This window comes from Nicotiana sylvestris, chromosome 10 (genome assembly GCF_000393655.2).
Source record: "Nicotiana sylvestris chromosome 10, ASM39365v2, whole genome shotgun sequence".
Taxonomy (NCBI): Eukaryota; Viridiplantae; Streptophyta; class Magnoliopsida; order Solanales; family Solanaceae; genus Nicotiana; species Nicotiana sylvestris.
The window spans coordinates 5,090,737-5,115,850 of NC_091066.1; the positions used below are offsets into that span (position 1 = coordinate 5,090,737).

The 25,114-nt window shown below is 35.6% G+C and overlaps 2 protein-coding genes across 2 annotated transcripts; one reads left to right on the forward strand and one right to left on the reverse strand.

Annotated features, from left to right (window-relative positions):
- Positions 1-6,375: 6,375 nt before the first annotated feature.
- On the reverse strand, positions 6,376-9,622 carry LOC104233769 (uncharacterized). The gene is made up of 3 exons (XM_009787213.2): positions 8,703-9,622; positions 6,847-7,392; positions 6,376-6,618 (listed from the first exon to the last, which is right to left on the reverse strand). Exons 1-3 carry the CDS (start codon positions 9,582-9,584, stop codon positions 6,520-6,522), a joined length of 1,527 nt encoding a protein of 508 aa, XP_009785515.1. The 5' UTR covers positions 9,585-9,622; the 3' UTR covers positions 6,376-6,519.
- Positions 9,623-14,594: 4,972 nt separating this feature from the next.
- Positions 14,595-15,812, forward strand: LOC138878956 (uncharacterized). The gene is made up of 3 exons (XM_070158523.1): positions 14,595-14,759; positions 14,820-14,956; positions 15,002-15,812. The coding sequence occupies exons 1-3, from the start codon at positions 14,595-14,597 to the stop codon at positions 15,810-15,812; spliced, it is 1,113 nt and encodes a 370-aa protein (XP_070014624.1).
- The last annotated feature ends 9,302 nt before the right edge of the window (positions 15,813-25,114 follow it).

The following is a 25,114-nucleotide window of genomic DNA, read 5'->3' on the forward strand; positions in this document are numbered from 1 at the left end:
GCACCTCGAATCGCACTTATGAATTTTCAAACTTTCCAATTTACAGAACTCGTACCGAAACGTATTAAATAAATCCGAAATGACTTCAAATTTGGCACACAAGTCATAAATAACTTACTGGAGTTGTTCCAATATCCGGAATTGAAATCCGAACCCAATATCAATCAAGTCAATCTTTGGTCAAACTTATAAATATTTCAAAACTCCAACCTTTCTAATTTTTGTCAAAATGCGCCGAATTGTCCTACGGACTTCCAAATTCAAATCCGGACATACGCCTAAGTCCTAAATCACCATACGAAACTATTAAAATCATAAAAATTCCATTTCGGGGGTGTTTGCTCAAAAGTTAAACTCTTGTCAACTCTTTTCACTTAAGTTTCAAAATAAGAATTGTTCTTTCAATTTAATCCCGAATCATCCTAAAACCAAACTCGACCATACACGCAGGTCATAATACACATTATGAAGTTGCTCAGGACCTTAAGCCATTGAACGGAATGCTAATTCTTAAAACGACAAGTCGGGTCGTTACATTCCCCCCCCCCTCCTCCTTAAACATACGTGCGTCCTCGAACGCGCCAAGAATCATTCTGAGGATATTAAATTATTGAGTGTATTCTTACACACATGCTTGCGGGTGATTCTATGTCACTGGAAATTAACATGGGTCCGACAACACCATCTCAATTGAGATTATTTTTCCTGTCTACACGTATAAACCTTATAACGAAATTTCTTACACTCCAAACATTTTCAAAAAGGCTTGATTTTTTACATCAACACACGGTATTAATCTTAACCAACTGTAGAAACTCATGCCTACACTCGTACATCATACGTAGGCCCATAATAGTAACTCTGGCTACAATGGCTACCCATAATCAATTTTAGCACCGGCAAATAAATTTCATCTCATTTCTAGCCTATTTTCAACTCTTCACATAACTGACAATGATATGAGGAGAACCTCATAATTGTTTACCCAAATCATTGAGTCACATATGGGCACATACCTCATAGGCTAAAACAAAATAAGCACAATACAAATATGACTAACATGCACAGATAAAAACACAAAAGATATATCAAATAAGCCCAACATGCATAACTCCCTATCACTAATATAATGCAAATTAATTTCACAAGGGAGAATTTAACACATGTATTTAATCACAAGGATCTGATCATGATTTAACTTCCACCACGGCACATGGCTCGGTTCAAACATATCAAAATCAAATGAAAATGTGAGGATCCCATCCTCAACTCTGAATCACAAATATTATGCACATCGTGCCAACTGAAACTTTCCATTTCTTTTTCTTCTTTTAATAAATTCCGTTAAACAATTTCACAACACATAATAAACCCCCGTACTAGTAGGGCATTAAATTCACAAATTGTGAATTTACATCAAAAACCAATGTAGTGAGTAACGAAAAGTCTCGTTTGACCTCATAGACCTCAACAGTGTACAAATAAAATGATAGACATGGGCTAACACCATCGAATCTCCCAACAAGGATAAACACATGAGTGTAGTACAAAATCACAAACTCACAATATATGGAGCATGATAGGAGATCTCACATCGATAATCAGAATTGAATAAAAAATAAGAATAGTGTTCCTCTGTTACGAATTAAATCATACCTATAATGACACCATCTGGTATAGCGGCCTCAGCCATACCATAGCAAATTTATTAACGGGCCGAGACTCCCCCTATAGGGCGTTCTCTACCTGCCTGTCCTCCACCCCTAACTGGCTATGCATGTGGACTATTAACTGGTATGAGGCTTGTAGCGCGAGTTCCCTGATAAAATCCATTTCTCCTAAGTTTAGGACAATATCTCATGATGTGCCTAGTATCACCACACTCATAACAACCCCTCTGCGGGTGCGACTGCTCATATTGAGTCTGTGATGAGTAATTGGAATAACCACTGTAAGAATCTCGTGCTGGTGGTGCACTAAAAATACTAACTAGAGCACCACGAGTACTCTGAATTGCGGACTAGGCTGACTGTCTGCCCGAGCCTCAGATCATGTACGATTAGTGCAGAAGTGTAGCGTGAGTACATAAATAACATATAACCAGTAAGTATCTAGTCTAACCTCGAAGAAGTAGTGACAAGAGTTCGACTTCGACATATTATGGTCTAACAATAAAATACCAAAATTATTATTAAGCATGGGCTACATAGATGAAACAGAAAACTCAATAACAGGAATTAAATAAACAATTCTTTCACTAATAGTAAATCCCAAATTAATTTTCATCATTTAACAATTTAACCTCTCAATCGAATGAAACAATATCAACTATAATTGGGCTCCAAGTATTAATACTCACTATGTCGAGGTCGTACGACCCGATCCAAAATATAAATATATATACTGTGCACTGTCGAGGGTCGAACGATACGAACCATAGATGCATCTATTCTACTGTCGAGGCACTCAGCCGCTCCACAAGAAGAGAAAATACTTAATAATAATATCCGCTTTAAAGATTTTTTTTAGAGGCTAATATACAAAAAAGCACCAATTCCCATTAACAGTCAAGTAATCCGGCAAACTCAGGTAAATGATGTTCGATCTTTTAAAATTCCTTTATCAAGTTCCAACATAATTTAAGCACTTCAATTAACAAGTAAGTGCAAACATTACAAGTATTTCATGATTTGGGGTCCTAAACTACTCGGACATAAGCATAATTAGTAGCTACGCATGGACTCTCATCACCTTGTGCATACGTAGCCCTCACATTTAGAAGCACACATTAATTCAAATTACCTATGGGGTAGATTCCTTCTTACAAGGTTAGAAAAGAGACTTACCTCATCTCAAAGCTCACTTTCCGATCACAATTTTGTCCTAAAGCCCCAACTCGGTGCCGGACAATTCAAAATTAGTCAAATGTTATATAAATTAATCAAAACACGTTCACAAGTTCGTATTTTAACCATTAGAGTAATTACCTAACCCCAAATGGAAGGTTCCTAAAATTCACCTGGGTCCACATACCCGGATTCCGGAAATTTTCGAAGATAAATATTACCCATAGGCTCACAAACTCAAATATATAATTTTACCCCATTTCATAATCATTTTCGTGGTTAAATCCCATTTTAATCAAAACCTAGATTTTTCATCTAAACCCAAAATTTTCACAAATTTACATGTTAAAATCTATCCATAATCTATGTATTAAATTCACATTGGGTAGGAATTACTTGCCTTCAATAGCTAGGTTGAAATACCCCTCATTGAAGCTCCAAAATCGCTCAAGGGTGCAGTAAATGAACCCAAAAATGGCTTAAGTCCCGATTTAAAACACATTGCCTAGAAGCCCCCTTCTTCGCAAATGCGGAACAGGCCTCGCGTTCGCGAAGGCAAAGTTCTATCAGCCCAGGAAAATGCCCTGCACGAACGCGGCAGGGGCCTCGCGAATGCGGAGGCTTACCTGGCCTAACCTACACGAATGCGAGGGCTCCTTCGCGAACGCGAAGGGTAATGGACACGTATCCTCCCCAAACCCCTTCTTTCCACGCGAACGCGAGAGGGCCTTCGCGAACACATAGGCCAGGGACCTCAAAGCTCCGCGAACGCGACCCCCTGAACGTGAACGCAAAGAGAAAATTGCCCCACTACCCAAATCCTTCATCGCGAACGCGTGGGTCCTTCCGCATTCGCGAAGAAGGAAATCAGAATTGGAATTTTTGGTTTTTCTAACTCAGCTCCGGGCAGTCCAAAATATCGCCGAGCCACTCGGGACCCCGTCCAAATGCACCAACAAGTCCATAAATACAATACGGACCTGCTCGAACTTTCAAAATACATAAAACAATAACAAAGCCAAGAATCACACTCCAAAACCAAATTGAATCAAGTTATGAACTTCAAGTCTCTGAACGCGCCGAATCATACTTAGACTACCCGGAACGAACCAAATTTTGCGTACTTGTAAATCATCATACGGAACTATTCCTGATCTCAGAATCCCAATTTGACCTCGATACCACCAAAACTTACTTCAAACCAAATTTAAAGAACTTTAAAATCATTAATGAGCCAACTTTCACTATTAAGCGCTGAAACGCTCCCAAATCATCCAAAACCCAATCCGAACATACACCCAAGTCCTAAATCATCATATGAACCTGTTGGAACCGTCAAATTTCGATTTTGTGGTCATTTACTCAAAACGTTGACCAAAGTCAAACTTAGCCCTTTTAGTCAACCTTAAGGAACCAAGTGTTCTGATTTCAACCCGAACCCTTCCAAATCTCGAACTAACCATCCCTGTAAGTCATAAAATAGTAAAAGCACATACGGAAAGTTTTTTTAGGGGAACGTAGTTCTAGAAAGTAAAACGACCGGTCTGGTCATTACATAAGAAGCCCACAACTCGACCATAATGTGTACAAGATCTTAACAAAATATTCGGGAGTGAACAACTCAACCGAATAATTTTACAAATTAACACTTTGCCTCAATATGATTCACAACCTTTATAACTCAATACCAATTTCAATAATATGAACTGAAAAGTAATTCATCAAGGTACAAACGCCTTCTTTAATCCAATTTTTTGGTAAATAGGTTAATGCCTCCTTTTAAATTTATTTAATAAATTATTTGCAGATGAAAAATCCGTAATGTAATTATTTTCATGAAATGACAACTCAAACAAATACAAAATTCACATAAAAATCAAGTGGCAATCACACCAAATTTTCATATAAAAACAAACTCGACAAACAAGGAATGAGGCATGGCAAATAAAGGATTTAATACATGTCAACAATTTCTAATTCAATAGATAAAAATGCCTAAGATTTTAAACCAATAAAATTTGCACATATAAGCCCGGGTACGTACTCGTCACCTCGCGTACACGGCTTTCACATTACACAAAATGGCACATACGACTCAATGCCTAAGGGGTAATTCCTCCCCCCCCCCCTCAAGGTTAGACAAGATACTTACCTTTGTAGAGTTAGGCCGATATTCCAAAATAGCCTTCTTGCGTGAAATGACCTCTGGACGACTCAAATCTAGCCAAATTAATTACATAACTTTATTAAAATTCATCGAAAATAATTCTGGATAATATAACGTCGACTTTAAATGTAAGACTAAAAAGTCAACCCGAGGCCCGCATCTCGGAACTCGACAGAATTTTTACAAAATTCAAAAAATGCATTCCGATATGAGTTCAAGCATATGAGAATTATCAAATTCCAATAATAAATCGACCTCCAAATCCTCATTTTTCGTTTTTGAAAAGTTTTACACTTTTTCTCAATTTCTTCCACAAAATTCGAATTAAACGATGAATATAACCAGGAATGATGGCACATACGACTCAAGTTACATCAAACAACGTCAAAATTACGAATTGCACCTCGAATCGCACTTATGAATTTTCAAACTTTCCAATTTACAGAACTCGTACCGAAACGTATTAAATGAATCCAGAATGACTTCAAAGTTGGCACACAAGTCATAAATGACATACTGAACCTGTTCCAATTTTCGGAATTAAAATCCAAACCCGATATCAATCAAGTCAACCTTCAGTCAAACTTATAAATATGTCAAAACTCCAACTTTTTCAATTTTCGCCAAAATGCGCCGAATTATCCTACGGACTTCCAAATCCAAATTAGGACATACGCCTAAGTCCAAAATCACCATACGAAACTATTGAAATCATAAAAATTCCATTCTGAAGTCGTTTGCTCAAAAGTCAAACTCCGGTCAACTCTTTTCACTTAAGCTTCAAAATAAGAATTGTTCTTTCAATTTAATCCCGAATCATCCGAAAACCAAACTCGACCACACACGGAGGTCATAATATACAATATGAATTTGCTCGGGACCTTAAGCCATTGAACGGGATGCTAATTCTCAAAACGACAAGTCGGATCGTTACAGTTTTGTTCCTTGTTAAGGATATTATGGACATAATCAAACTTTGTATTCTTGATGTAAAAGGGCAGCTTGATACACAAAATATTTCGTATTCACGTGGAGTCTAGGAAAAGGTTGCATCCAATGAGTATAAAACTAATACTTCAAGGGATTTAACACATTATTATATAATAAAAAGTTATTAGTTAAACCGGTTTTATTGTAAAGTCAGCAAGAAAAAAGATTCCTCAAATTCCCAGAATAATTTATTGTAAAATTTGATAAGTATATTGTTTCTTAGACTAATATGCTTTTTATACCTTTTTTGAAGAAATTAGCCATAGGATTTGCATAATAGTATAGATATCGTATTTTGCGATTCATTACAAATATTATTTTAGTTATATGATCTATTTATTAAAATATTAAAAAAATAGCATAGAAAATTAATAAAACAAAACGAGAGATCTTTGTATGATCATCTTCTTCTATTCAAAATGTAACTGATCATAGAAAATCATTTTCTCCTGTTAGTAAGAAGTTATAGAAAGTAAGATAAGTACTCTTAATAAAGAACGATGTTCTATAATTTGGCTAAGCAATTTTCTCCTTATTAAAGCATTCCCTGAATTTGACCTTTGCTTTGTTTGAGCCAGTTATGTGAATAATGTCGCAACATTCACATCGATCCATCTGAAAATAAGAAAGAAAATCACATTAAATATATATTTATTTTCTTTTTATTACAAAAAGATGAATCTTTAGTTTCATCACTTACTTAGAAATATGTCAGTTATTTATCTTTTTTTTTTTCTATATCTAACTCGATAAAAAATAATTTTGAAACTTTATTTTTGTAGGGTATAAAGTCTCGCGATTGAAAATAAAATTAATGAAAAAGTAAAAATAAGATAAACTTACTCGTGTACGTTTTGTTCTAGGAGAGTAGACTTGAATCCTGTTGACGTAGTTTGCAGGATGGTTGCCGCCGATCGAACAACCCGGCAACCGCCGCACCGCCGACCGGGAATATGTTGCCCAAATTTCATTTTTATTCCATGTTTCTCCAATAGATTTTAGGAAAAAAACATGGGGAGTTTCACAAGAATCATTTGCAGACGACCTAGTATTAAACATATAATATGGAGGATTTTGTGGTTTATTATTCCAAGTATCAAATGTTTCGATAGGATATTGTAAGTAACTTCTAGGCATAATTTTCTCGTAAATATGAACTGAATATCCCCATGATATTGAAAATGACCAATTACTAGGCCTGTGGTAGCATATGGTTTGTTGTAACATACGAGATTGATCGAATTTTGCTGCTTTCATAAGTTGTTTTGTTGATTGTATACGATTCATTGATGGGAAAATTGGTGCTATGGCATCAAAATGGTGAAGGGACATTAATGGTACTTTAGGATGCGATGATAATAAACCTGAAATGTCACCGCGCAAATCTATCTGCAAGAAAATATTAGATTATTATAAGTCAAACTAACAAAAGGGGGGATGAAAGAGGTTCTGGTGAACCGTCATAATTAGTGAACAAGTGTAAGCTTCGCTGCCCGACAGTATGGAGTACTGGCCACCGCCACACCGAGGGACAGGTCGTGAAGCGAAGGACGGGAACGAGCGGAATCAATGTGTTCCAATTTCTGGCCTTGCACCGACCATCCAATGGACCCTGGACTAAATGGCCACTGCCTGAAAGGATTATGTCCAGGGGACCGTGCCCCTCCCCCCAAAGGTATATCTCGTGCTTATGGGCCGCTATAACTATTCAAAAATACACTCCAAACTGAAAGGAGAAACAAACCCGCTCGGCAGTCAAAGCCTTTGATGGTTTAATAGGCACAAAATCAATAGTTACTCTTTTCGTCTCAAAATAATTGTCATGTCTCTTCTCGATTAAAATAATTATCCATAATATTTAGGATGCATTTCAACATTTGAAATCATGTTAATTTTAGTGTACGGACCATGTAAAAATATTACGCAATTAAATCTATTTAGTCACCTTATAAAAATAGGAGTAGCTAACTATAATAACTTAAACTCTACTAATGATGTAAGGAAAAGAAAATTACATCGTGATTGATTGAAATTCAAATCCTTATGCAGTCAAACCTTTTTATAGCCTTGTCTATTTTGATATTTTTTTGTTGTTATAGTAAAGTGATGTTATAAAAAAATATATATTATAACATAACATAAAAAATTGGTTTTAAAGAAAATTTGACCGTTATAGTGAAGTGATATTATAAAGCATGGTCGTTATAAAGAGGTCTGACTTTACAACTACTATAAGCATACAACCAAGGGTTGTGGTAGGATGGATAATATTCCATCACCCTTAAGCCCAATCAACTTTTCAACCCTTATAATGGGCCTTAAGGGGCTCAAATCCAAATTAGTCAGGGTTCTAATACGGATACCGGAGGATTAAAAAAAAGAAAAAATAATATTGTATAGCCGCTGTAAAAATAATAGCCGAAACAATGTATAAAATTTGCATATTATACACACACACATGGTATGTTATATACAAAAATTATACAAATTTTATACACTTTTTCGACTATCAAATGCAAATAGTATCTGGCGGGGGTTAAAAGTGATAATACCCCAAAAAAACTAGTCTAAGCATTCAAAATTCTTTGCACTTTCAAAGGTTTGACCAATTATATCTTTTCTTTTTTGCCTTTTATTTATTTATTTATTTTTGGGATGAAGATGTGGACTTTTCTTGTACTTTGAAGAAGAAAACATACCTGATGAAGACCTTTAAGGGGAGAAAAACTAACTCCAAGATCAACAATACAAGCCATAGTAATTTGATCAGCAGATCTCAAGAATGGATATCTCCTTAAACAACTTTCCATATCTTCAGCCAAAGCTTTTGCCAAAGGATAACTCAAAATAAATCCAGCACCACCAAAACCTTGGCTAAAAGAATACCAAAAATTTGACAAAATATACTCAGATTGACCACCAAAATAATAATACTGTGTATGATCATACTGTGCAAGAACATCAACCATATTATCCACGAAAAATATCGAGTCGTCGTCGCCCATAACTACCCATCTTACACCTTCATGTTCTTCTCTAAACAACTCCATAATACCATGTACCATTCTTGCCATAACTGGTGCAACATGTTGAGTTTCTTGAACTAATTTTGTAATATCATCTGATATTTTATAAGGTGGTGAATTTTTAGACCATGGTAATAAATTCCACTTAGGTTTCTCATCAAGAAATAAATAACCCCTTGTAATTTTTGGCCTCCACCAAGATTCAATATAAGATTTCCTATAATGCCATGCTTTTTCTGAGCCAAGAAGGCCAAAAACTAAATGGCTAAGATTTGTGGGGTTGGTTTCATTTGATGAAATAAAGTGAGAAAATGACGAATTCGGACTCGGATTTGGATTTGGATTTGGATTTGGATTTGTCAGTCTTGAATTTGAAGATTCTAAAAACTCAGAAGGTGAACAGTTAGGATCTTTAAAAAGGAAAATTGAAGCCAAGTAAAGAACTATACCTGAAAATAGAACAACTTTGCAAAGTCCAGACACAAAATATTTGTCAAATAAAGATACAAAATTCTCTTTCACTGTATTGAACTTAGAAGCAAATAAAGACAACATTTTTTTTGGTTTTTGAAAGAATGAATTCTGAAGCAAAATGAAACTTTCTAAGTCACTTTAGAATATAAAGATCAAGGCTGCTAGAAATAAATAAATTATTTACTATGTTTCATATATTATATTATTTTATTAATTCTATAAGAGGTTGCTTCCCAGAATTTGTATGTTGACTGAATTGAAATTATAAGGATAATTTAATTTCTTGAAGTCTTTTACAAGGAAAGATATAGAATATTGTGATACTAGTTTCCAAATCCCACTGATAGCTGATTATTTGTAATCCAATGAAATATTCTTGAAAGGTAACTAAAATAGCCATTAAAAGGAAATTAATGATGAAAAGTAATTTTTATTAGAGCAGGTAAATAAAAAAAATATAAATATTATAATACATTAAATAAATATATACATGGTAGAGAAAATGCAAATATTTACATGTAATACAAGACTTGCAATTAGTAATTGTTTATATAGTTTGACAGAACTTAATAGTTTTGGTTCAAACTCTATATTTGTTTTAAACAAATTATTAATATATATAAATTATTAATTTAGAAAGCAGTTACTTAAAAAGATTTGAATTCCGAAACTATAAGCTTCAAATTCTTGTCACGCCTCTGAAACTGATAAATAGGAAGGAATCATTGTCGTTAGAACTAATCAACCGAAAAGATTAACGTGGAATATAGAAATTACAAGATGAAAATCGTACTTTGATAATACTAAAATTACCATTAATTAAAAAACAACTAATTAATAGTAATTAGAATATGACTAGTGACTATGATATAAATTCAAGACTGTTTTCTTTTTTCTATATTAATTTTGCTCTTGGTAAAGGAGCAATTTAATTGCTATTAATAATATATTTCCATCAAATATCTTAACTTTAAGGTCATCTATTTTGGATTATGACTGAAAAACACATGTAAGAGTTTACATAAAATATTTATTTAGTCAGAGTTTTATAAAAATTCAGTGGTCAAAATATTACAACCAAAATAGCTAGTGAGGAAAATGTGTCTTATCCAATATATGAATAAAGTGAAAGTCTTTGTGGAAGTCATTGACATTGACATTAATATAAAAGTGAAGAGCAGAACAAATTAACCACACAAGTTGGGCTGCTATTATTGGCACTACGTATAAGAATTATGTGGTATATAAATATCCAACTCTAGGGAAAAATAACTAAATACTCTATTAATCCAAAAAATAAATAAAACTAGATATTCAATTTTGAAAAAAAAATAAAATAAAAGGAGCAGGAGATATCTGTAGTCCAAATTTTTTTCCCCTAGTTAACTCCTTCATTTTCAAGAAAACAATTTATGATAGAGACAAGAAAAATATTTACCTCGCACGAGATATTTATAATAGAATAACCAATTTAACTATAAAAGTCACAAATTACATTTTTTGTTAGAATAATACATGCACTAGATGTAGGATCAAATGCCTCTATAGTACATTCTTAATTCTTCACCAGGGGCGAAGCTATATTACCCTAAGGGTGGTCAATTGACTACCCTTTATCGAAAAATTATATTATATATATTAGGTAAAATATTAGGTTTTAGAGGTATATAACATATATTGAACATCGCTTTGTGGGGAACTTTTTTCAAGTTTGATATACCTAAACATATAAGAATTGTCCTAGTATTATAAATTTAATTCAAATTAAAAGAACATAAAAGGGGGGGGGGGTCCGGTACACGGAGCATTTCGCGTTTACGCAAGGTCAGGAGAGGGCCGCGCTTAAGAAGTGTGATGTAGGCAGCTGACAGCTTATCCTGATGCAAGTATCAGTGACTGATTTCACGGCTCGAACTTGTAACTTATAAGTCAGACGGAGAACATACGTATTGAAAATAAAATATGCAGAATAATCATAGTAAAAGAAAAAAATAACTAAAGAATAAGTTGAATAATGTAGGTTTTGTAATTCTTGGTTTGTACGTTAAAAGCACTTTTTTTTCTTGAATTCTGATTACTGACCCGCAGTAGAAGGATCTGAGAATCAGAATCCACCCAAATCTCATCCTATTTATTACTAAATTTTTTGATTAATTACTTAATCAGATATAGATGTTTGACTTTAGCATTAAGGCGATTTCAAGAATATTAAAAAAGAAAAGTAGGTCTATATTTCTTATTAATCAATAAATGACGTAGAATTTTATTAAAGTGATCACGTCACGTGCATCCTAGATGCCAAGTTGGCTGAAAACGATATATTATTTTCTTGATATTATTATTTTATTAAAAAAATAACTTAAATAGCTAGCCGTTCACTCAACCGCTTAAGCTAAAAATAGTTGGTAACGTATAATATATAAAAATTCATTTATAATATTGTTTAACCAAAAATCTGAGTCTTTGGTCAAAGCTTAGAAATATAGAGAAATTCGGGTTACTGATAATCTGGAGACGAAAATAATAAAAGACTTTTGAGAATAATAAAGTAATAAGTAATTTTGTATTTCAGTGTAATCTCAATAATATTTCTTATTCTTACAGATGTTGAGTCTTTCTCCTTTTATAGTTGATTCTAGGAGAAGATGTAATGCCTTTGTCTTAATGAGGCAATTATGAGCAATAAATGACATTAAAAGAAACGTTACACAATCATTTCTATTTAATTCAAATTCTCTAACGTATTTGATATTTAATGTTGTATTTAGACTCTTTTACGTCATCAGATTCGTATCTTCAACTTCTTCCGATCTTCGGTCTTTAAATGACTCGAATAGGTACGAGACTCGTACCTATTTGAGTAACGGTCCACACCTATGTTGTTTTCTTCTCCTCATATCTGTTGTCTCCCGTGCCTCTTGGCTATTTATTGCGTTTTGACCTTTTGACCAGTCCATGTGTCATGACACGTCATCTTCAATATTTAGATTCAGTTTTTTTTCCAATACAGATAGTCCCCCACTTTCCATTTATTTATCAATTAAATATTTGGGAAGTGGATCTTCACGAAAAAGGAATTTTCGCCGTAATCAATGCTATGTCAGTACTGACGCTTTAGTTGTCTTTTCTATTTAATGCTCTGCACACGTGTCACCTTCTGATATGTATGTAATTCTACAGCCTTTTTCCAAGGCTTCTTCATCCCCTCTAATTACGAAGTGATAGTTGCCTTTATTATAGGCTTTCCATCATTACGCTTCTTTGTTTTACGGTTGCTATTATACATATATTTAACCTTTTTTCCTTTGTCTTCTTCTTCATAAACCCTTAACAGATACTTTACTTTTACTTTTGTTCCTTTCTCTTTTAGTTCATCCTTTCTCTGCAATGGCATCTCCGAATCCTAACCCTAAGAGAATCTCAATTCTTGATAGCTTCCCCAACGCCCTTGTAAGACATAGAAGGGGTAGAGGTGGCAGGCTTCGTAGCCTAGGATCCGTTCGTGGTGGTTCCTCTGGTTCCATCACTCCTTCTTCTAGTTTTAGCACTATTTCTAGAGGTTCTATCACTAAGAAATCTTCTTCTAAAGGTAAAGAACTTTCTGAGCCTCTTCAAGAGCCTTTAGTTGAGGAAATAGTACCCAATGACTTGTCCTTTGAGAATGATAGGAAATCTCTTCGTGATCAAGTTGTTAATTTAGAGAAACCTGACACTTTTCCTTCTCTAATCACTGAACCTTTGATTTCTATTGTTCGAAAAGATTGCAATTGGAGAAGTGATCTTTGTATAGTGATCCCTAATCCAAACCAAAGAACATCTTCTTTTAGGATTGGATTTTCTTTTGTTTATACTTATCCCTTCACTTTGGGATTTATTCCTGCTATTGACCCAGTTATACTTGATTTCTGTCGCTTTTTCAAAATTTGTTTGGGACAAATTGGCCCCCTTGTATGGAGAGAAGTGGCTTGTTTGAGATATTTGTCTGTAAAAGTCAATGTTAGCTTTACCTTTCCCCACCTTATTCATCTTTACCACCTCAAATTATTCCGCCATGTGGTTTTTACTTTAACTGCAAGAAGTAAAAGGGTCTTGGTAAGCCCTGAAGATGATAAGAATCGTGGGTGGTACACTCATTATGTTGATGTTCGCACAGTTGATTTGGTGGGTGAAACAAATATCCCCTTCCCTGAGAAGTGGAACTTTGCACGTAAGTTTTTTTTTTACTTACCGTACCTATCTTTAAGAATTTCAATTTCTTTTCTAATTTCGTCTCTTTTTGCTTTTCTATAGCAACTATGGGAGATGTGGAACCCGTTTCTAATTTCCGTGGTTGGGTAGATTCAATCTTGAAAGTCGTGCCTATGGAGGTAAGAACTTGGAAATCCATTTCCAATTTACATGGTTGGAAAGTGAAAACTCACGGTATGCATCTCTTTATACTTTTTTGTATGTTAAGTCCCTTCTTGTTTCTAACTTTTTTCATCCTTCTTTTTGTCAGGATTTGCTATTCGAGGAATGACAGCTGAACTAGCTATTGCCCTTCGAGCCTCTTCTGGTACTTCACTCTCTTTGGAGAGAACTCAAGCTACGCTATCAAAGAGGAAAGTTGTTGAAGAGGATTCTGAGAATGATGAAGATAAAGACACCTCTTTAATAGCTAGACCAAGAGTTAGGAGACGCATCGTTTCCCAGGATGAAGCTGAAGTTACCCATGTCCGTGCCTCTTTTACCGAACCTGTTCGCATTCCTTCTGATGATGAAACCACTCCGAGGGACACCAATGAGTCTATTCAACGTCTCTTCGTTGGTGGTTTTGAAAGTGGAGAACTAGGTCCAGTTTTAGATGAAGTTCCTTTTTCTTCCTCTGTTCCCATTCCTTCTATTCCTCCGTTGGTTTCAAGTGCTTCCTTGCCCATTCTATCTGTTCCTGCTCCCTTATCTATTTCTGCTCCCTTGCATGTCTCTGCTTCCTTACCTGCTTCGAGTCCTTTGACTCCTGTTATTTTCACTTCTTCTACCGCTCCTCCTTCTATAGCTCCCCTTCCCTCTGTTTAACATGCAGATGAGGGTTCCAGTAGCAGAAGCTTGGCTATGAGGAGCGTTACACTTGAAGTTCATGCTAATAACAGTCTTTTAAGGAAGTCTAGTGGAGCAGATGCCTGGCTTAGGCCTTTGATTGGAGATATTGAGAAGAAGAAGATGAGCAGTCACAGTTGCTTAACTCTGATGAATGACATAGTTCATTCTACTTTGAAGGTATTTTTTTTCTCTACTTACTAACAAGCTTTTTTTTATTTCTATGAGTTGTCACTGTAGTCTAACCTCATTGGTACAGAATTGATGGGAAGAATTTCCCTTCTGGAAAAGAAAACTCGTGAGTCTGAAAAGTCTATCCACGAGGCTGAGGAAATAGCCAAGAGAGCCCAGCTAGAAGCAGATAATTGGAAAGAGCAGTTTGAGAATGCTCAGGGAACCATATAAGAATTGCAAGAGAGTAGAGATCACTTGGAGCAGCAAAAGCGAAGTCTGACTTCTGAGCTAGCAGTTGCCAAAGCTTCTTCAAGTCAATTTGAAAAAGACAATGAGCGCCTTGAATGTTGCTTTTCAGAACAATTATCAAAGTCAAGTGAAGAAATAAGAGAACTTAAGGCACTCTTGGACAAGAAAGAAGAATATGCAGGAGAATTAGTGCATAACTTGACTCAAGTTCAAGCTGATTTAAAGATCTCCTCTGACAAAGTACATGCCTTAGAAAGTTCCCATGCCTCCCCTGAAGCTTCCCTTGATTCTCATTTAGCTGAACAACAAGTGTTAAAGAATGATCTTGCTATGTGGGAAAGGGAGTATGGACCTCTTGAGGAGAAGTTTGATTTAGAGGCGAGTTGGGCTTTCTTAAACTCTCGTCGTGATGCTTTAACGGAGGCCAGTCTAGAAAACTTTGACTTAGACTCAGAGTTGGCCAAAGTTTTAGAAACCATGGAAAGAACCCAACAATCATTTGACTTTCCTTCTCCGGCAATTGAAGCTCCCGTGGCTAAGGAACCTGTAAATGACGAAGTCGTTGCTGTGGCAGTTGAAGTTGAAGATGTTGCAATTCCAGCTTCCGAGGGTGAAATTTCTACGACTCAGTCTATAGAAGCTGAAACTTCCGTGACTCTTGCTCCCCTCGTTGAACCTAACACTTCAAGCCCAGCTGAAACCGCTCCTGTTGCTGCTTCTTCAGAAGTTGTCGCCGTGCCTGTGGCTGTTTCTGAAAGTGAAATTAATATTGCAACTTCTGATGTACCAACCCCTTCAGTGACTAGTTAAATTTCCAGACTTTGTTTTTACTTTCTTTGTTGGATGATGGTTTTATCCCTTAGTTATTTTTTAAGGGATTTTTTGGTGAAAGTCCCCAGTTATCATAATGGGGCACTTGTATAAACTTTTTGTTGATTAAGTTCTTACTTAGTCTTTTTAATTATATCAAGAAGTTTGTTAGTACTTCAATGTGCTCTATTCTTGCCTTTTCCTTATCTACTTAGGACTTATAGAATAGTTTAGCATTTTTATCCTTTGAAAATGCTTTATGATTCTCCTCATGGATTATTAACATGAGGTTTATAAAAGAGGGCCTTTTTATATATCGACAATAAATGAAGAAGACGTCTCAACTTCATAATGGTGTTATAATACGATGAAAGAAATAGGAACACATATGTTTTGTTTGAAACAACTTTGACAAGTTTTTATTCATGAACATGGACAAGCTTTTGAATATTACATGTATTGAGATACATCTATAACTTTCTCGTAACTATTTTTCTTGCAACAGATTTTTATAAAGTAAATACTATTCAACAAGATTTTTCCTTATAACCTATTTCAATACATAGTCATGACCCTATCTTAATGTATTAGGAAGGGTTTGAGAGGTGATTCCGTTGTTCTCATGGGAAAGAACACTACGATGAATGTTTTGCATCTTCCTTTGTTTTGATAGGAAAGAACACAATGATGAATGCTGAGGTTCCGTAACTTCTGCTCGATACTTGTTTCAATTTACGTCTCCGTCTTACCACACGTATTTGTGTACAATATGCAGTCCCCCAAGTGTTTGAGCGCTGAAGTATGAAGCCTCGAGCACTTGTTTGTTTCTCACAATTTGGTCTTTTTTCCTGAAAACAGAAAAACATACGGGACTCGGAGGTGCGATTAAAGATGAAGACTGCCTAACCCGTGTGTATTTCCATCAGATTAATTTGTAACCCTGGGCTGGGAATTTTAGAATATTCCATTTTGCCGTGCAGGTCGTGACTCATCATTTGGCACGAGTTAGGGTTTTTGCCTAGCATCTAAAATCGTTAGTAAAATTTTAACAATTCAAAGAAAAATTCTAATACAGCAATACCTGATCGTAGGTACTTTCTCAGAAATAATATTGCTTTAGGTGGACAGCATTCCAATGCGAGGGTAGAACCTTGCCATCCATTATCTCCAACTCGTATGCTCCTTTTCCCGCAATGTCACAAACTCTGTAGGGTCCTTCCCATGTTGGACTTACCTTTCCTGAATTAGCAGCTTTTGTAGATTGGAACACCTTTTTAAGCTCGACGTCCCCAATTTTAAAGAATCTGAGGCGTGCTTTCCTGTTATAATACCGTTCAATTACTTGCTTTTGTGCTGCCATCCATATTAATACAGCTTCTCTTCTTCTTTCGAGCAAATCAAGATTCACCTGCATCTCTTCATCATTTGATTCCTCCGTTGCTTGAATGTATCGTGTGCTCGGTTCTCCTATTTCAACTGGAATTAAAGCCTCCGCACCATAAACCATTGAAAAGGGTGTTTCTCTCGTGCTTGTTTTTGTCGTTGTACGATAAGCCCATAATACTCCAGGTAATACCTCAGGCCAATTACCTTTTGAATCCTGTAACCTTTTCTTCAAGTTGTTGATAATAACCTTGTTTGTGGATTCCGCTTGTCCATTACCCACTGGATGATATGGTGTAGATGTTATCCTTTTAATTTGCCAACTTTGAAAAAATTCAGTGATTTGAGCTCCTATGAATTGCGGACCGTTGTCACACACGATTTCCTTTGGTGCTCCAAAACGGCATATTATATTTCTCCAAATGAAGTCTTTAACTTCCTTCTCTTGTACCTTTTGCTTGTGGCAATGGACCTACGATATCCATTCCTCATTTCATAAAGAGCCATGGGGCTATAACAGGGTGCAATAGCTCAGCTGGTCTATGCATATTATTGTCGTATCTTTGACATTTATCACACTTGGACACGAAACCGTTTGCTTCTTCTTCCATTTTAGGCCAATAATAACCTGCTCGAATCAGCGTTTTTACCAGCGACCTTCCTCCTGCGTGATTTCCACAATGTCTTTCATGTACTTCTCTCATCGCATATTCTGTTTGGGAAGGTCCGAGACACCTTGCTAATGGCCTACCGAACATCTTTCGATAAAGATTTCCTTGATGTAAACAGTAACGAGCAGCTTTTTTGCGAAGTGCATAAACTTTTCTTTTGTCAGCAGGCACTGTTCCGCGCTGTAAAAAAGCAATAATTTCGTTTCTTCAATCCCATGTTAAATGATTAAAATTTACCTCGTTCTTATCAGGTTCGAGAACGGAATGAAATAAATGTACTAATGAAGATGAAGCATTTGCATCGTTTGCTACGTCTGCTGCAGATGCGAGATTAGATAAAGCATCTGCCTCCACATTCTCATCTCTTGGGATCTGCATTACCTTCCAAGTTTGGAATTGCTTTATTAGTTCCTGTACCTTTTCGAGATATTCTTGCATTCGTGTCTCCCTGGTTGTATAAGTCCCCAGCATTTGATTGACCACGAGTTGAGAATCACTCTTGATTATAATCTGTTTTATGCCGAGTTCTTGTGCAAATTCTAGACCTGCAATTACAGCCTCATACGCTGCTTCATTGTTAGTTATAGAATGACATTTTATAGCCTGTCTAATAGTCTCACCCGTAGGTGGTATGAGAACTATCCCTAGGCCCGCTCCTTTTACATTAGATGAACCATCAGTGAGTAAAATCCAAGTCCCCGGGTTTGCACCATTAAAAACTTGTAATTCTTTTTCTGCTTCTAAATGCATCCCTTGGCTAAAATCAGCTACGAAATCGGCTAATACTTGAGATTTTATAGCAGTCCTAGGTTGATAAATGATTTCATGTTCGCTTAATTCTATAGCCCATTTTACTAACCTCCTTGACAATTCATGTTTATGCAAAATGTTTCGTAATGGAAAATCATTAACTACAACAATGGGATGACATTGAAAATAAGGTCTTAATTTTCTAGATGCCATGAACAAAGCTAATGCTAATTTTTCTAGTTGTGGATATCGTGTTTCAGCATCTAATAAAGACTTGCTTACATAATAGATAGGAGACTGTTTACCTTGGTCCTCACGGACTAAAACAGCACTTACCGCAACTTCTGACACAGCCAAATAGATGAGTAGCTTTTCTCCTTCTTTTGGTTTTCCCAATAGTGGTGGATTTGACAAGTAAGCTTTTAAATTTCTAAGGGCTTGTTGGCAATTTTCGTTCCATTCAAAATGATCTTGCTTTTTGAGTGCGAAGAAAAATTTAAAGCATTTTTATGAAGATTTGGGAATAAATCTCCCCAAGGCTGCAATTCTTCCTATTAGCCTTTGGACTTCTTTTTTACTCGTAAGGATATCAGGGATATCCTCTATTGCTTTGATCTGAGAAGGATTTACCTCAATACCACGGTTAGAAACGAGAAAGCCCAAAAATTTGCCTAAGGCAACCCCAAATGCACATTTTTCTGGATTGAGTTTCATATTAAATTTTCGTAAAATTTCAAATGTAACAGATAAATGAAAAATATGATCATGAGAATGTTGGGTTTTGACAAGCATATCGTCTATATATACCTCCATGATTTTTCTTAAATGTTCTTGGAATATTTTGGTGACCAACCTTTGATAGGTTGCTCCAGCATTTTTGAGACCAAAGAGCATTACTTTATAACAGTAAGTCCCCTTGTCTATGATGAAAGAAGTTTTTTCTTCGTCACTGGGGTTCATTTTAATTTGGTTATACCCCGAATATGCATCTAAAAACTCAAAAGTTCATGTCCTGCAGTTGCATCAATTAACTAATCAATATGCGGTAAAGGGAAAGAATCTTTTGGGCAGGCTTTGTTAAGATCTGTATAATCCACGCAAACCCGCCACTTACCGTTTTTCTTAGGTACAACAACTGTGTTTGCTAACCAATTAGGATACTTTACCTCGCGTATTAACCCAATTTTTAATAGCTTTTGGACCTCATCTTGAATCACCTGATTTTTGAAAGCTCCTTGCTTTCTTTTCTTTTGCTTTACTGGTGTGAAGGAAGGGTCTTCATTTAGTTTGTGAGTCATCACATCCGGTGGTATCCCTGTCATATCAGCATGGGACCAAGCAAAACAGCCCACGTTAGCTTTTAAAAATTCAATCAACATACCTCGCATGTCTGAGCTTAAATTGGCTCCAACATAAACCTTTCGCTCAGGTCATTGCTCAAATAATATCACAGCCTCGAGCTCTTCAATTGTTGTTTTGATATCTTCATTCTCTTCAGGTTCCTGAATTGTATCAGGTCTCGAGTCTAAATCTGTCTTTTCTTGTTCTGTTGAGGTTTGATCCTTGATACCTTCAACTGTTTCCTGTAATTGCTATTTTTCTTTATTTACGGTGCTTGTATCTGTTACAGCGTTGATACTTCTGGTTGTCTGCTGATCCCCACAAATTTGGCAAATTCCCCACGGTGATGGGAATTTAATAACTTGATGTAGAGTTGATGGGACAACATCCATATCATGGATCCAAGGTCTCCCCATGATCATATTGTAAGCCATTTCCATATCTACTACCTGAAATTTAGTTTCTTTAACAACACCCACAACAAAAGTTGTTAGAATTACCTCTCCTTTTGTTACCACACTTGAATTGTCGAACCCAGATATGGTATGCGCCTTAGGTATCATTTTGTCTTCAGCTTGCATTTCACGTAATACCCTTAATAATATAATATTCACGGAACTTCCTAGATCAATCAAAACTCGTTTTACATTAGTATCATATACAAGTAAAGATATTACCAGTGCGTCGTTATATGGGGTCATTACTCCTTCGGTATCTGCATCATCGAAAGAAATACTTTCGTTTTCTAAAACCTGTCGTACCTGTTTCCCGTGTGTTATCATTACTTTAGAAACCTTGTTGGAAGCCGTATATGTTACACCGTGAATATCTTCACCCCCACTTATAATATTCACGGTTCTCTTGGGTGAAGGGGGCTTTGGTAGCTCCTGCCTATTTTTCATACAGGCTTGCTTACCTTTCTCACTAAATAACTCAGTGAGATACCCTTGTTTCAATAGATGATCCACTTCACTTTGTAAGAATCTACATTCTGAAGTTTTGTGCCCGTGATCATTGTGGAATTCGCACAATGGTCTGGATTGCGTCTATTTGGATTTGACCGCATCTCTTTTGGCCATCGTACCTTATCTCCCATGCTCCTCAGAACAGCTACGAGCTCGGAGGTAGTGACATTAAAGTTATATCCGCCTAACCTTGCCTTTAAACTACTGTCATTATCTCGTGACTCTTGTCTGTTTCGGTCATTTCTGAACTTGATGAAGAACCAGATTCCCTGTTCCTCGAATTTTGATCATATCGTTAACTATCCTGCTTTGACCGTGAGTCTTTCCCTGCAGGTCCCATTTATGGATTGTACCTGTTTTTACTTGATCTTTTTCGGTTTCTGATCTCCTGGAATTACTCCTCTCTTCATGACGAAACTGAGGTACGGTATCTTCCTCAATTCGCAACTTCGTACTATACCTGTTATAAATGTCATTCCACGTGGTTGCAGGAAACTCTCGAAGGCTTTCTTTAAGTATTCTCGTGGCTTCTGAGCTTTTGTCATTTAAGTTGCTTGCAAAAGTTATTGCAGCCCAGTTATCAGGTACACGAGGTAAAGTCATTCTTTCACGTTGGAATCTATCAACAAAATCCCTGAGCAACTCGGAGTCCCCTTGCTTGATTTTGAAAATATCCTCCATTCTTTTCTCAACCTTTTGAGCTCCCGAGTGTGCTTTAATAAAAGAATCTGCAAGCTCAGCAAAAGAATTAATAGAATTTTCGGGTAAAAGAGAATACCAGGTTAATGCGCCCTTGGTGAGTGTTTCTCCAAATTTCTTGACCAGTACTGATTCAATTTCTTGTTTGGTCAAGTCATTGCCTTTCACGCCTGTTGTAAATGCAGTTACGTGATCACGTGGGTCTGTTGTGCCATCATATTTTGAGATGTCAGGCATTTTGAACTTTTTAGGGATTGGAAGGGGAGCAGCACTTGGTTTCCAAGGTTGTTGTGAGTATTTATCCACATCCACTCCTTTAATTAAAGGGGGAACTCCAGGGATTTGCTCGATGCGCTCATTTTGTTCCTTAAGCTGTTTCTGCAAAGTTAATACTAAATTTTGCAAATGATAATTATTTGAATTACCTGGTTCTCCTTCCTGTGGTTCACTGGGGGTTCCTCCATTTCCAGAATTAACAAGGCCAGAACGAGGATTCTCCAATGTATTATTATTAGGTGTAGGTGTGGGTGGTGCAATAGGTAATTGACTAACTAGAGCCTGAAGAGCTTTGTTAACCCGTGCATCAATTACTTTTTGTAAAGCTTCATCTACCCCTTCAAAATGTTCAGATTGCTCTTGTTGATCAGCACGAGATTCAGGAGCAGGAGTGCCTTCACGAGATTGACGTGGTGAATTTTGAGGGGAGGGAGCCACGTCAATGTTCTGTAAATCTCCTTGATTTTGATGGATTTGATTTTCATGGTTTCCCAAGGTGTTTTCACTGTTATTGTTGTTTGACATGATGATAACAACGGCTGGAATGTAGCTTAAAAGAGAAGATTATCAGATTCCCGGTAACAGAACCAATTTGTTTAACCAAAAATCTGAGTCTTTGGTCAAAGCTTAGAAATATAGAGAAATTCGGGTTACTAATAATCTGGAGACGAAAATAATAAAAGATTTTTGAGAACAATAAAGTAATAAGTAATTTTGTATTTCAGTGTAATCTCAATAATATTTCTTATTCTTGCAGATGTTGAGTCCTTCTCCTTTTATAGTTGATTCTAGGAGAAGATGTAATGTCTTTGTCTTAATGAGGCAATTATGAGCAATAAATGACATTAAAAGAAACGTTACACAATCATTTCTATTTAATTCAAATTCTCTAACGTATTTAATATTTAATGTTGTATTTAGACTCTTTTACGTCATCAGATTCGTATCTTCAATTTCTTCCGATCTTCGGTCTTTAAATGACTCGAATAGGTACGAAACTCGTACCTATTTGAGTAACGGTCCACACCTATGTTGTTTTCTTCTCCTCATATCTGTTGTCTCCCGTGCCTCTTGGCTATTTATTGCGTTTTGACCTTTTGACCAATACATGTGTCATGACACGTCATCTTCAATATTTAGATTCAGTTTTTTTCCAATACAAATATGTATATAACTGTATATGATTGATGTATAGATTATAATATATGTATACCAGCTAATAAACGTAAACAACTAACCCAATCTGCTATTTATGTAAAGATTCTTTTTATTTTATATTCTCAATCGTTTTCAACATATGCTTAAGACAAAAAAAGGATGATTGAATATTCCAGCTAGGGGGTTTCCATGGGGCCAATACAAAAGAGGCCAAGAGAAAGAAATTAACTACAATCAACCGATTTCTATAACAACATACTTATATAATAACACTTCATTATAAAAGTTAAACTTTTCCGGAACTAATTTTTATATTATGTTATCATATATGTTCTCTATAACAGCACTTCGTTATAACATCCAAAAATATTCGGAACAAACGAGACTGTTATAGAGATGGTTGACTGTATATATGTGTCAATCTTGATAGTTATATGCATTGCTCTCTTTATTTCATTTTATGTGAGTTAGAGTTGGAAAGTGAGATTAATAATGATATGAAATTCAAAAATAAGATAAATAATTGTAAATGAGACTTGGGAGTGAATAACGACTAAACTAAAATTTGATAAGCTTATTATTTGTAAAGACCATAAGCTTACATATGCATATATAAATTGATTGAAATTACTTTATGTTGAGGGAATAATAAATGGGCATTTTTTCTTTTGACCCATTAAGAAAATCATAGTATTGTTCATGACATCGTCAAAATTTTCTTCTAGACTATGAGCACACAAAGTAATGATTTTGAATTGATTTGGTTGGAAAAAAAATTAAAATTCTTAGCTGAAGTTCTTTTATTTAAGAAGAAAAAATGGATCTATTGATTTTTGAAGGTTTATGTCAGATTTGAATATGGCTATTGGAAATTGATGGGGTTGATATTAGAACGTTTTATATCAAGCTGTGGAGTTGATTTTGATCAATTATAAAGCAAAAATTTATTAGTGGATTTTTACCCCGCATGCTATGATGATCGTCTGAATTTTGACTAGAAATTCTGACTATCACCAGAAATTCAGTCACAATGCTGAAAAATCTTGGTAATTGCCATATTATACACAATATGTTATGGTGCCCAAATCAAATATGAGATGTTGGCCATAGCTAGCAGTGTACTTCATAATTCTAACGCAATACTATTTTTCTGAAAGAATTTAATGGGATTAAAAGTTAAATGGTAGCACTAAATAATCCTAGTTATGCAAATCATATTCATTATTTATTTTTTCTAGTCATATACATAATTATAGACATATAATACATAAATTATACATATATTATATCTCGATCGGCTATTTTTTATTTAAGTAATTGGGTGGGTTGCCATTTTGGGTTAATTACTCAAATAATTCAAACAAAGTTTAAGCCAGCCCACCTGAATTGGGGCCATGAGATCCAACGAACCCACAAATTTGGGCCCAAATTACAATTCTGAAAAACCAGACGAGCTACCCTACTTCTGAGATAAAATAGCACGGACTAGCCAGTTTTCAGATCGGTCATTGAAAAATAACCAGCGTTTGTCAAGTCATTAAAAAATAACCACTATTTTGCTGCAACAGAGACTGGTTCAGCATAATATACTAGAGTTCGGTGCACCTATGTATGAACTTCCAGCATATTATGCTGGAACTCCAGCACGCAGAAAGTTCCAGCATAATATACTGGAGATTCGAGCACCTGTGTATGAACTTTCAGTATAATATACTAGACCGGTATACTTTGATGGAACTCTAATATATATACTGGAGTTCCAGTATACTTATGCTGGAACTCCAGTATATTATACTGGAGTATTTTCCAGGTTTTGAATAGTGTTTTCGTTCAGATTTATCATTACATGAAAAATGACTAAATTTCGATGATTTTTGAAATTGTGGCTTTTTTCGAATGACCACTTGTAAATCTGGCTATTTTGAATTTCTCCCTTAAACTAGTAACAGGCTTTCTTTTGTGGCCCAATCAGAGATGGAGAACCTCGGCCCAAATTTCAACAAAATTTTTTGAAGCCATAATCTTAAGCTTTATCTATCTATCTTATTTATATTATATT